At 32.3% G+C, this 14,006-nt stretch overlaps 2 protein-coding genes across 2 annotated transcripts; one reads left to right on the top strand and one right to left on the bottom strand.

The window, feature by feature from the left end:
* Positions 1 to 3,319: 3,319 nt before the first annotated feature.
* ND-B14.5B (NADH dehydrogenase (ubiquinone) B14.5 B subunit) lies at positions 3,320 to 5,025 on the top strand. The gene is made up of 3 exons (XM_011298356.1): positions 3,320 to 3,696; positions 4,403 to 4,546; positions 4,843 to 5,025. Exons 1-3 carry the CDS (start codon positions 3,525 to 3,527, stop codon positions 4,890 to 4,892), a joined length of 366 nt encoding a protein of 121 aa, XP_011296658.1. The 5' UTR covers positions 3,320 to 3,524; the 3' UTR covers positions 4,893 to 5,025.
* A 108-nt stretch (positions 5,026 to 5,133) lies between these two features.
* Cda4 (chitin deacetylase Cda4) lies at positions 5,134 to 12,514 on the bottom strand. The gene is made up of 8 exons (XM_011317259.1): positions 12,111 to 12,514; positions 8,779 to 8,891; positions 7,965 to 8,076; positions 7,570 to 7,697; positions 7,220 to 7,425; positions 6,180 to 6,722; positions 5,791 to 5,982; positions 5,134 to 5,577 (listed from the first exon to the last, which is right to left on the bottom strand). Exons 1-8 carry the CDS (start codon positions 12,160 to 12,162, stop codon positions 5,469 to 5,471), a joined length of 1,455 nt encoding a protein of 484 aa, XP_011315561.1. The 5' UTR covers positions 12,163 to 12,514; the 3' UTR covers positions 5,134 to 5,468.
* Between the last annotated feature and the right edge of the window lie 1,492 nt (positions 12,515 to 14,006).

The following is a 14,006-nucleotide window of genomic DNA, read 5'->3' as shown; positions in this document are numbered from 1 at the left end:
GATATCTGTTACATGGAAAACCTAGTTGAATACCTGTAATGAATGGAAAAACATCACCGTAAGCTTCCAAAAATTGGAAGCAAAAAATCTATAAATGGAATGATATTTAAATGAAACTAGAAACAACTGTACAATCATAAACGCGGGTGCCTTAATAGCACCCATACTCTATTATTGTAGATAATGATCTCGTGTCGCGATAAATATCTAAAACCATCCCACTATTACCACCGAGATATTGATAACTATAAATAATTAAAATTAAATTCATTAGACTCAATCAATGAAATTTGACACGAAATTAATGCGCTGATTACTACTGTTCAAACGATTGAAGAATGTGGAGGATAATTGCATCAATTATTTATTCAATTAATCAAATTAAACCTGAAAATGCGTGAAAAAAAAACCATTGATGCAAAATAACAAATAGCTAATGCTTCGTTTTATTCGCATTTTAAAACTCATTTATAAATTTCATAATAAATAAATTAATATTTACGACTTGACTATACTTCGAATAATTGGAATGAAATTATTACGATAACAATTATTACGAGAATGCCAGAATTTTTTACGACTGTTTGAATATAATGACAAATGTATCGAAGCAAATCTCATTAGTGAAAGAGAGTAACAATTAATGCGCAATTAAAACTACAAAAATATGAGCTTTCGAATGAATTACTAGGTGCGTACGAACAAGTCACATTTTGTAAATAATATTAACGTGTATGCTATACACAATACGTTAGAAAAAAAACACGTGGAAAAAAAAACATTAAAAAACAGGGGATTATTAATTAGATTTAAATACTCTGAGTATAGCATATCAACGAAGAATAATAGAGAATAATAATAAAAGTGCAAATATAGCCCCTAGATTACTCACGAAATTATTATTGTGCACTAAACATTTTTTGCAATGATTTAAAATACACGAGTGATGGGGGGGACATTTTAACATACACAGAGGCACGAGAATTTGTTATGAATTTATTCGTCATTAAGTAATTTATTCGATAAATAGTGGAAATTATCTTTTTCTCCAATTGTTAGCATGAGGAAAATGTTAGTTGCTCGCCATTTTCAGATGATTCAAGGGAGATTAATGAAAGAGAAGTTAAAAACCAGGGAAATTACGAAAAAGGGACTCACTGTATCTTTCGAGAGACTGAATTATTTGTCTGGAGAGATTCAGCTTTCATTCTTCCATAATCATTAATAAATTTTAGAAGGTGAAGAATGGGGATGTCTTGTTAAAAAAATATGGAGTCATATTGCTCTTCATATCATTAGTTCACGCCATTTTTTGCGATTTTTTTAATCGCAGATTTTTTTGCAAATGCTATTTACAAGAAAAATCATTGACCAGGAAAACCTCCGTAATTGATCTAATTTTTTCAGGAAGATAAATCCCAGAATATTTGCAAAATAATCTGCGATTTTGTCGTCAATAAAAAATGAATCAGCGCCCAGTGTGTTTTATGCTTATTTCGTCAAGGGAATTATTCATTAACTAATTCCCAAACCTCAAACCAGAATTGAAACATACTGCAATTTTTTTTAATTTTCTCTCTTCCAAAAATGAAAGAGTCATTCAGTTATTTTCATAATGTTAATTTAAGAGGATGTGATGAATGGTTTCCTTGACGAATGTTAAAATTATATAAATCGTCATTGACAATATTAATCGCTCGAACTGTAAAATAAAGTAATATTAAGACCAATGTATCGGGTGGCTTCGCGAATAAACCGACAGACTCAACAGCAAAGTCAGAAACTCAATGAGAAGAATTAATTTAAACAAAATGGACAATCGGATTGCTACGTAACCACCTCGTACATCGCGATCTACAATCAATGGCCTATGTAAAGCGTTAGTATGAAGTGGCATTAATTAATGTCTCCAATAAAACAATTAACTAAACAAAAAAAAAACATTACGTAAACTTAAGTAGACGTTTAATGTTTTCATATTGTTCCACGGTTGAGCATAAATTCACACTGTGGAATGAATAATTTAATTGAAGAATAGAAAAAACGTATTGCGCCCACCACTCAATTGAAGAGAAAAATATGAGAATGAATAAGTAAATAACAATGGAGAAAACGAAAGAGAAAATTTTTATTTTGACCGTTGATTAATGAGAAACGGGACTCAAGTTTTCGTGATAATATTGAACATATACTTACGGTTAACTAATAAATAAGCGTATGAGTTTTAGTATGAAGGAGAATCGAGCGAGAGATAGAAAAAAAAATCCAACAAAACTTTGAATTTTATTAATTAAAGGAATTCATTAATGCGACGCTGTGGATTGTTGCTTTCGACACTTGTTCCTTCCCTTGATTAGATATAAATCCTTCACTTCAACCCCCCGAGATCATAAAGAGGAAACTTAATTACCGCTGAGACAATTTTTTGAAATTTTTGGACTATAATTAAACTATAAAATAAACTTATGGTAATTCGTGATTGTGGAACGCATTGTGTGCTCGATCGCGCTATCCACAACTGTCAAGAATGTCTATTGTATCCCTAGAGGCATGATGAGAACTTGATTTTAAAAAACATGTAAAATAGTAAGCAACATCAAGTCCAATGATGAGACAGAATAAAATAAATTATAATCAAATTTATATCCATTCTTATTCCCCAAGTCGACCTGCACTCAAATTTTCTGTAGAATTTCAAGTGTCAAAGATTTTATAAATATTCACTTGATTTAAATTTACGGATTAAAACATACGGATTTTCAATGTCTCGAACGACGTTTTTCTTTAAAATTTACAAGCTTTTTCACTTAATTTGTTGCTTCTCTTATTGTAAAATGTCAATGGAAGAATTTCAAGATAGTCGTTTTTGAACTCCGATATTAACTAAATCGTCAGTTAGTAGCAAGAGTAATTTTTTGATTCAATTAACTATTTTAATTGAGAGCGAATCTAAAATTTATCCTGTGAAAGAACAAAAATTGATTTTTGGATTTCTCCAGTCTGACAATCTATCATCTATCATCTATCGTTGGTTCATGAAAAAAAAATGAAACATAATGAAAAAATTAATTTAAAAAGTTGTACAAAAAAGTCACTTTTACCCTCAAAAATTCTGGAGAGTTTTTTTTTTACTTCCATATTTTTCCCGGATATTCCTATCATATTTTGCTAGAATTTTACGATTCTCCTCTAAGTAGTCTATTACATCCTGCATTAAAAAAAAATTGGATACACTAATAAACACCCGCGAAATTTGAATTACCTCCAACGCCTAGCGGTCGAAGTTGAAAAGAATCTATGCGTAACATAATTTCACAGGTCGATTTTTTCGGAAAATCGTTTGTAAATTGTTGAAAAATTGCTGAGAATTCACGATAATAAGCAATACAGAGAAAAATCTTGGCTATTCAGTCAAATATTTGCAGAGAAAGTCTTATCGACTGTCGGCAGCGATTGATCGCGTATGAAAATTCACCTTTCGCAGTCTCGAATTCGGAGTGAAATCGAGTGCCCGGTTGTTAACAATGAGTGACGGAAAGGAGAATGATGTGTCCTGGGCATTAAAAATTCTAGAAAGAGAGCCTGATTACATCGAGAGTGTCTGGACGAGGTATTTTCATCAAGGATGGTGTACCATATTCGGAGTTTTGATTCCAATATCCGGGAATTACATGTTCAAGAGACCACTGTGGGCAGGTAAATCCATTTTTTTCACATTTCCTTCGTTACTAACATTGAAAAACATAACAAAAGTATTAACTAAACTATAAAAGCACCATTTCGTTGAATATAAGCATCTGACATTCATTCTCGGAGTGAAATTACGAGGGGAGTTGCTTCTGGAAAACATAACCTCACTAATCGTTATGCAATAGTACTTTTATATTTCAAAAGTCAAAATTTTCAATTGGATCTGTTATATTATTGGTTATATTAAGCTATCTCTCTATTCTATCCACAATTCAGTTTTTTCTATTGACAATTTCATTAATTCATGAATGATTTTTTTTTACTGTCACTGTTACAGTAAATAATGTGGAATTTTCAAGGATCTGTGATTCTGAAAGAGGTAACGAAATTTTTGTCGAACCTCTTTTGTAGGGTTAATGAGAGCTACAAAAAGGGTCTCTACAATAATTTCTCTAACTCTCAGATTCCGAGATATTTTACGAAAATTTACCTCTAACTAAATTAACTTGTTACTCTTTTACTGTTCGATTTCTCTTTAATTTTCTTGATGAATATGCCTCTTCTCCTCTTTTGTATTATCGTTTTCATTATTAATAATCTCTTTTTTTCATAATTCGAATTAATAGTGAGGGCAAGCGGAAATATTTTATGGTGGAAATTAAAAATTGAATATTTCCATACGTTAATAATTTTCGGATTTTTTTTCTTCTAGGAATTCAATCTCACATTACCCTGGGAATCATTGGCTTAGGGGTTGGAACGTATTTGAGGGGACGTGAGATAAGAATTCTTGGAGAAAGGGATGCTCTCCTGAGAGACTACATTATTCGCCATCCTGAAGATTTCCCACCTCCTGGTGCGTATCCCCTTCACATTTTATCGTGAAACCCATTTTTTTCAAGACGAATTGATATTTAACAAACGATATCTGATCGCTAAGAGTTGAAAAAAAATTCAAGTCTAAGATTATTAATGAAGATTTTTGCTTAATCCCAATTGAATTTGAATTTGTATAACAATATCTAAAGAATTCTTGGACATGATTTTTATATTTATTCGGTATGTTTCATTATGACCAATAAATAATGACACAGCCAGGCAAGAAATCAATCAATGGTTACAATTCTCCTTGTTAATTTTTTTAATTTTCAGACCGCAAGAAATGGGGCGAAGTGCTAGCTCACTGGGTGCCAATGCGTTAGATCAAGTGTAAATTTTTTTATTAGAATATTATGATTAATGTAATGTCCAGCTCTGTACATTTGAGTATGCGATTGAACAGACGGAGAGATCCCCTGTGAATGAAGCCGGAGAAAATACAATATTATGCGAAAAGATTTTCTGGTAAGCACTTTCATTGTATCACATAATTCCTCATTATTTATATCATAGATTTATTAAACACCCTGTAAACTATTTTTCAACTCTCCCCACCCAGAAAAATCCCAATACAATGAGTAAATTCGAATATTCTTTAGTGCTCTGTAATTGCATCCACAATAAATTTAGACTGCTGTGCAAAAAATTATTTTCCATTTCGTTTGACGAGAAAATTTTGGGTTTAGATTTATCTCAATATTTTATTCATCAATAAACATTCGTACAATTATGAACAACGCAAATGAATCTGAGGCACACAAGAGGCATTCTGTTCACTATCGAAATACTCGATTTTTTCGATCTTCCTCCATAAATGAAACTCTTCTCGAATTATTATTCTATATTCTTCAGCTCGACCGCATATAATTTTGATTTTTGGATTTTCTGATGTGGAGTTTCTACTTTTTCCTCTGCTCGGGAGTGTAAATGTCATTAGTGTGTCCTGTTCCTTTAGCATCTCCCAGCCATGGATATTTATTAGGACATTCTGTACACGTCTCCATATACCTAAAGAAGAAAACAAAATTAATGGATAATGAAAATAATTATGCACCTGAGTAATGGATAAGAGAAAGAACTAAATTGTCGATAAACAATATAAAATAATCAATCATAATCCTCACTAAGAAATATGTAGCCAGAACTGTTGAATTAACCCACGGATTTATTATGTTTGTGTTCGAAATCAGTAAAAATATGACGGAAATTATTGAGTATTACCTGGTGGTGGTGAAATTGGCATCAGCAGGTTTGAAATCAAGAGCACATTTGTTAGCATTATTGCAAGGTGGTCCGGGAATATTTTCCTTTTGTTGGCATGCCCATCCTTCGTAATTATTCAAAGCCTTCAGAGGTTTAGGATCTGTCATCCATGTCAGAGCTTGGGTTGCAGTTACAAAATACACATCATCTCTGAAAGCGAAAATTCAGACTTTAAACCCATCAATTTTATCGCCTTATTTATAACTGCTCGATTTTCTGTTACAAATCCTTGAAATGAATATTAAAATTCTACAGGATTTTCAGGAAGAACGGTGGACTACATATTTGGGTGAACAATAATTATTTCTGGATGTCCCTCTCATTTTTTGTACAGTGTAATTACTCACAAGGTAAGAGCCCAATCAAGGAATTTTCCAAGTCCCCTTTCCAACTCTTTAATCTGAAACCAATTGGTGTGGAAGGGCATCATGTAAGGGGCTCGATTCTGCTCGTAATATCTGCTGAAGTCCTCCTTGAGCCACTCAAACACCTCCTCAGGGTCATGATTGTGAAGAACGCATTGGTCCAGATAGGGACAGTGCCCTCCCTCATAACTCTCGACGTAATGTGCATTCAGGGGGAGCTCCCAAACTCCTGGGAAGGATTTGGTGGGACAAGTGCCAGCTTTGCACTCGTGGGGGATTTTGTAATCAAGTGTGTAGGGCCAGATGGGAATTTTCAACGGGGATATGCCGACTGAGCTATCGTAAATGTATGAAAAGTCCTCAATCACTTTGTACTGGGTATTTCTTCCTGGCTTTAGATAAGGGGCACGCATTCCTGAGACTTCACTCGTGCTTATGTTAGAGAAACGCTTCAGAATTTCACGCATTCCTATCATTTCTCCTACCCATTCCTCGTAGCCTTTGTCTTCCAGACCTTTCTGTAATCTGAACCATGAGAAGAACAATTATTTTTCAATAAGACCTCTTTGTTCATGGATTTCTTCCTATAATTACTAATGAAAATATAATATTTAATTCATCTGAAATACAGGTTATTATAAATTGAACGAATTATCAGTCATTCAATTTGTTAATTAGGTATACCAAACTCTGAATAGTGAACATGAAATAAAAATTAATGGAATTATTATTTCACCGTCTCATTAAATATCGATTGCTCTTGAAAACTGTCAATTTTGGGATGAAACCTGAAAAATTATTTACTGTTTTTATCTGAAATCAATAGGTTTCGAGATAAATCGATAGATAAGAGAGGAAAAATTTTATTCAATAACACAGATAGATGCTAAAAGTGATAACAATTTTTTTATTAAAATCCATAATTATGTCAAAGAATAATTGAATTGAATTTCTTCAATGCTCGCGAAGTTAAATAATCAAAGAATCAGACGAATGAATTTTTTAAATAAAATAAAACTTACGATATGGTTTCTGTTGCGATCTCATGGCCATCATGAGCAAAACTCTGCACCATGTTGTAATTACAATATTCATGAGAGATGAAGAATGTACCTTTCAATGGGCAATTGTTAGGATTCAGTCGATCCTTGTTAAAGATTTTTTGATAATGATCGAAGTTGTTGTGATTTATCGCTCCATCAAAGGTCAGGAGAATCATCTGGGGTGTCTGCAGTGATGATAAAAATTCATTTGAATTAACAAGCAATTTTCCAATTGATGAATATGCATACCTTGGGAATCGGCACAGAATTAAGGACAAAATATGAATTGAACGCGAGAAATTATGAAGTAATCGAGTAAGATAACTCACGTCTTGAGGGTGAAGTCCTCCTGGGATTATAGTACCATCACGTGAGCAGAAACAATAAGGCAAATCACAATTTGCTGTGTCACAGCGTTTTGCTAGATCTGCTGGAGATTCTGTTGCTGGTGCTTCAGCTGAAATTAATTAACAATACTATGAGCATATATTTACATTTACATTTACAATACTATGATTTTTCACTGAGATTAATTTTTAGTTGATATTATATGATATAATATATTAAAAATTATTTATATATATTCATTTACAAATTTATTATATTCATCATATTTCCATTGTCCTTATTAATTTTTATAATTAATGGGAAGTGTGGAGAAAATCAACACGCAAAAACTTGGAAAAAATACATTTTTTTGTTACTCAAGATCTCTTGTACTTACTCGTTGGTATTGGCCCACATCGTGCTTCATTTTTAAATGTACAGAATTTACTGATGTCGTCGAAATGAAGTCCTGAGGGGCATCTGTTCAGGTAAGGATATCCGTCGACACACTGGAAAGAGAACAAAAAGATTCCGTGTAATAAGAGTAGAGCAGAATTTTCTTTTTCAACCTTTTCATTCAAAACTGACGATTTTTCTGAAGATTTTTCCAATTCAATACAATTTATGAAATTAAGGACTACATAAACCGGACGTAATCTTTACTTTTAATATTACCTTGTTAGTGTAAAATATTTATAAATCTGAGTGTCAAATTGTATTGTTGAAAATTCCAATGGTTATAAAAAATAATCATGAACAAGAGGAAAAATTTTTGAGGGGTGGCAGATCGAGATATTTATTCTAAGGAATTCTTCAAGTTCACAGAAAACTAATGAAAAAACACGGTGTAACATTGCTAACATTTGACAGTGCATTTTCATTCTATATTGTTAAAGTTTTATGAATTTTTTAAAAGTTCGGAAAAAACACTGATAAATTATCACACGATCATGGCATTTTGTGAGTCATTAAATAATTGTTGATATATTTTTTCACGTCGATTCAATCAACAATTTGCTCAAAAAAACATAAAAAAAACGATAATTTTTATGAATGTTTACTATATATTCATATTTACATTTACGATAAATATTTATCTCTTTCCCCATATTTCCCGAATTAACTTAAAAGCTACTAAAGCCTAAAATTGAAACTTCGAAAGTTCATCCATAAAAATGACGATATAAATTATTAGTATGAGAATAATTTACCTGGTAAAATCTTCTGCACGTGGCAGGATCAGCGAAATTGCCATTACCCTGTCCCTCTGGGCACTTGAATTCCTCCTCTTTCTTCTCATCCTCCTTCTTCTTCTGTCCATTAACTGGAAAATAAATCATATACATCAGGAAATCAAAATTAAATGCCAACAGCAGTGTGAAATGTCAAGGGCACTTTTTCTCGAGATAGATCGACTGCAACATAAACCGGATTATGTAAAACCCCTTTCTATTAAATATTACAAATCCACGCAGTCAATTAAAAGTATTTTATTTATAAATTTAGTTGACTCATCGGCTTTGATTCATTATCTGTCATTAACCCCATGTAGTTTAATGTATATGCATTTTTTGCAGTGACACAAATTAATACTAATGCAAAAAATATATTAAATATTATTATAATATAACGAGTGGACAGTCACCGAATAATATTAAGCCATCTTTTTTGTTCTTACGATATTTTCTGAGTTTTTACGTGGCATATATAATTATCATAATTTTATAGTTAAGGTTGTTGTCGTGCAGAATTTTTTTTCGACAGTTTTCGTTTAAACCTTTATGGTGAATAGGTTGAAAAAATAGCTCCAAAATGAGCCCTTTCCGTTTGCAGTTGACCGTTTTGAACTTGAGATATAAATTTTTGAAATTCGAGTGATTTAACACGTGTTTAAATGGAGTTTCACCGATTAGAATTTTTTTTAAATCAACGGCTCGACCGTTTGAGAAATAAAAAAAAACGTGGAATACACATCGTGGGAGGAAATGCAGAACAAAAAATCAAATCGATTGACCGTTTGGTTTACGCAATATAATTATTGAAAATTCATAAATTTATATAATTTAAAATAGTTAAAATGGAAAATATATAGTTATGCTTTAACTATTCATGCACAATGCAATCAATCAAGTGAGACTATATACCGTCAAAAGATTGTGTTCTAAACTGGCCCGTTTTACAGCGAATAAACTTTTTATAGAGACTGTCGCGCGACAACAACCTTAAATAAACAAAAGATTTTTCTTGTAATTGATTCACTGAGTGGAATTCCACGTTTTTGTCTCATTTTGAGACAATTCTTCCAATTTCTAATTTCCAAATTTTCAAATGTTCTCGCGATGCTGAGCAATGAACAAGTCCTAATTTACCTCTGTACCAAAGAATTTCTACAAATAACTGAATTTCAAGTGTGGGAGTATGAGAACTCAGTGTGAGACTGATAAAAGTATGAGAGAGAAATTCATGGGGCTACCAGCCAGAAAAGACTCTTGAGAAAGCGTGAAACGTTGTTCTGAGCATTCCAATGGACGTTTAACTGCGTTTTAACTGAGAAAGAGACAGCCCAATAAGTCTCCCTTTTTTTTAAACGCCAGAGGCGAATGTATTGACGACTGATTGACATTTCTTCCATGCAACGACTCATTTATATCTGTCCTGGGGTTTCTTTTATCAGTCGAGAATTTTCTCATGCGTAAAATAGCACAATGTGGAGAGGAATTTTCTTCAGGCCTCAGTAGATCCAGACAGGAAATAATGCAATGATAAATATCAAAGAACATCTGTGGGTATCATTGACATCATTTTTAAGAGAATGAAAACGTCCCAAAACATCCCTAAGCTATTAAAATCTATCAGGTATTGTATCCATTATTTATTTAATTCAGTGATTATTTCAGGGAATCTATTGTTTACAGGAAATATTTAGATGATGATCTGGTTTAATTAATTGTCGAATATTAAGAATATTATCAATATTTTCATATTTGTACAGGTAAATGTCGAAATCCAAAATTGAATGTTCATTACTATTTTTTTATTTTAGAAACACGATATATATATTTTTCCAACAATTATAATTTTCAACTGATATTACAGCGAAATAGTCGCAATTAAAGTAAATTGTTTTGAATAAAGAAAAATGTTATTACATAGTATCTTATTTATTTATTGTGGTTGGTAAAAATTGGAATTAAAGGGGGAATAGAAGATATTTTAGTATAACAATTATTAGAATTGGGATTTTTCTTTCTACGATGTTGAGAATAATTAACGAGGAGGATTTAGTCAAATGGACAATGAGTGAGGGGTTTTTCTTGATGCAAAGTGCCGGAAGAGTGGAAAGTGAAGGTGCATGTGTGGCAATGGACGTTGGGGCCACGTATTTTCTTGGAGGGCAGTAACATTCTCATTGCCACATGTGATATACTTATTCGCAGGTTGTGTCAATTATATTATATTGTTAGATATTTGGTTGATTTTGGAACATTGGCAACTCAATTTTCAATCCTGGTTTAATTAAAATACTTCAAAACTCAATAATCAATCAATGCATCATGAATTTTGAAGACATCAAAAACGTTAAATCGCATAATTGAAAATTGGAGAAGTCAGAAAATTAAGTACCTGAATTTCCACAATTTTCATTGATTTTCATTGTTCTAATATCGAGAGAAATTATCTCATTGTTTAGAACTGCGGATGAATATTAATTTAGGGCTAAAGGAAATTTTAATTTTTTGGTTCGGTATATTAATTAGGTACAGAAAAATTGCATCCGTTAATTTCATTAAAAAATTATTGGATTTTGATTTTCCCATCGGATAAAAATAATTTGACTACCACAAGATCAACTGAACATTTTAATCATTAATTTCCATTTTTAGATTAACTATTTTCCAATATCCTCTCCCACTTTTTCATTTAGAAGAAACACTTATCAAGATTTTCTCCTAAGCTCAACAAGCTCGATGAGGAATTACCGAAAAAAATTATCCAACGAGCTGAATGACAATTATTATACAAATTTAAAATAAAATTTCTAATGTAATCTCACGTCATTTCCTCAAACCACAGAGAGAAAAAAAAATCAGCCAACTGAATATACTCGCACAAATAATTGTGTCGATATTAGCATTTCAAATACGTTGATTTTCTTGCAGTTAAATTTTCTTGGAAGAGGTAATTTTTTTCATAGCACCCATAGCTAAAATATTTCAACATTCGCCGTTCACAAAATTATGTAAAGTACTTAAATAATCACTGCAGGCATCCCCCCATTTTATCAAATCTCCATTAACTCGAAATCTTCAAGAAAGTTCGCATTACGTTTCATCACGCGGCACCGGCGCTAATTACATGGATAAAGTATCGTCGAATGCCCCCGGAAAATGGTACAAAATGACTGAAACCCAGAAGAAAAAAAAAAGGTAAGAATTCATACGTAACAGTTATTTTCACTCAGCATTCATCTGTAATTTTTCTTTCAATTTTTCTCTTCCAGCCCTAAATCAAGTGACTAATGAGCAGAAGAAATATTTCTCACCTGTGATAACCGCGACGACAGCTATAAGGAGAGTCACTCTATAAAATCCCATAATTAGAGTTTTTATTGTTCCTCTGTACGAGTTATGGAGCACTTGTCCTCGCACTGGGAACACAGCAGGATGGATCACTCCAGAAAGCTATCATCCGCACTTGAGGCACAAATTTCACAGTAAAAAGATAATTGAGGACTTTTTGGAATTTGGATGGAGAGATTTTTGAATGTTTGGAATCTCTGCTCTCGATGCTCGTGACAAGACAGGGAAGGCAACTTCTTTACTCTTTAACGGATGGTAGGACACAAAACGCTCCACCTCCAGTCCGATCTGCCCATTGGCCAGGACTTTACTTTCTATCCCAACTCCATTTACACCTTGTCGAGGTAATGTGATGTGAAATGTTGTCCAATGAAATTATGCATTTTATTTCAGGCTTTCGAGGACTTTTCCAAATTTAGCATTTCTTTCTTTTCTTTTGAAGGAAGTTTTTTCAAAATCATTTTCAAGGGATTATTCTAATTCTGTAATTTATCTTTTAACTGAGAAAATTCAATTGATTATCAATGAACTAGTTGATAAGATGTTAAATAGCATTATGGATTTTATTTCGCTTTGCAAAATTTGGAGCGTTTTTTCAATATTCTAAGTCTTCATGTGAGATTTATTTTCAACCATTTGAACGATGTAAAATCCATTTTTTACTCAAAAATTAATTTTCGAAGTATATTTCTTGAATTTATCTTAAAATCGTGAGAATTGTACGTTCCAGCAATTTTATTCCTTTTAAAAAAATTGTCTTGACTCTGGAATCCTCCTGTTTTCAATTATGAAATTTAATTATTCTCTTTAATCAAATAATAAAGATTACGCAATATATCAATTATCACTCAAAATTTAAACATTACAATAAACTTCACTCGATTTTCAACCAACTGCCAACAATTTCCTGTTCAATTGGTCAACTCCGTCTACGAAAAACATCAAATTCATTAGAAAGTTGAAATAAATGATTCAGAAGTCTCCAACAAAAAGGCAAAATAAAGTAAAATTGAGGTCAATGTCGGGATGATCCACGATGGAATATCCATGAAGTGAAAGTATTCGAAAAGCTCTGGATATTCTCCAATACATACGAAACCATTCGATGCATTTTTCACCTTCAACCGACACCTAAAGATACTAGGTTCCTAAAATCCAATGGGTCAATCCCCCTAAACCTTCCCCCTTTTCTCGATCTTTTGTATATTTATTCACCTTCGTTGTCCTCGAGGAGAAAACCGGCTTGAACGATTCACATTGGATCGTCTTCTCACGTACTTCACGACCAGTTTTCGTTGTTTAGTCAGATTTCTCTTATTTTTAGACTCCGAATATTTTATACCTTCACCATATCATTTCTTCAAATGTCCCTCGACCTGAGAACTCTCAATGTTTTTTTTTTTTTGAGAATCCAACTTGATCGTCAATCAATCGTACAATTACTAAATACGTAATTTATCTATTTATCCTTGTTTAAACATAGACAAGCGGGATATTGTTTATGATATCATATTAAAAAAGTTATTTGAAAATTTACAGAGACGACTAGTTTTTTGCTAAAAAAATTTATTTATTGCTAAAAGAATTTATTTATTCTATTATTTATTCGAATTCTTTCTGTTTTTGAATATTTTAATAAAGATTGTTTGAGATGGTCAATTGAATTTGTGAGTTAAACTCATTCTAGCCAACCTTAAGCCAACATTCGGCCAACATTGATCCGATGTCACACCGACATTACACCGACATCGGCGCTGTGGCGAATTTCCAAAGAATGAAATTCGTTTTATGAAGTAATCGTTCCGTTGTTCCAAATCAGTTAAGAGAATACTGAATCGAATCGTTTAGGTCTTGCTGAA

The sequence above is a fragment of the Fopius arisanus genome, unplaced genomic scaffold (assembly GCF_000806365.1).
Source record: "Fopius arisanus strain USDA-PBARC FA_bdor unplaced genomic scaffold, ASM80636v1 scaffold00010, whole genome shotgun sequence".
Lineage (NCBI taxonomy): Eukaryota > Metazoa > Arthropoda > Insecta > Hymenoptera > Braconidae > Fopius > Fopius arisanus.
This window is presented reverse-complemented; position numbering and strand designations above follow the sequence as displayed.

What these genes read in the sequence shown, in the direction of transcription:
- ND-B14.5B (XM_011298356.1), top strand. Translation starts at nt 3,525, where the DNA reads ATGAGTGACGGAAAGGAGAATGATGTGTCCTGGGCATTAAAAATTCTA. An exon ending in CAAGAGACCACTGTGGGCAG is followed by an intron (nt 3,697 to 4,402) that starts GTAAATCCATTT and finishes TTTTTCTTCTAG; the next exon opens with GAATTCAATCTCACATTACC. An exon ending in TGAAGATTTCCCACCTCCTG is followed by an intron (nt 4,547 to 4,842) that starts GTGCGTATCCCC and finishes TTTAATTTTCAG; the next exon opens with ACCGCAAGAAATGGGGCGAA.
- Cda4 (XM_011317259.1), bottom strand. Translation starts at nt 12,162, where the DNA reads ATGGGATTTTATAGAGTGACTCTCCTTATAGCTGTCGTCGCGGTTATC. An exon ending in ATCGCAACAGAAACCATATC is followed by an intron (nt 6,723 to 7,219) that starts GTAAGTTTTATT and finishes CTCATGGTTCAG; the next exon opens with ATTACAGAAAGGTCTGGAAG. An exon ending in GCCAATTTCACCACCACCAG is followed by an intron (nt 5,578 to 5,790) that starts GTAATACTCAAT and finishes TTTCTTCTTTAG; the next exon opens with GTATATGGAGACGTGTACAG.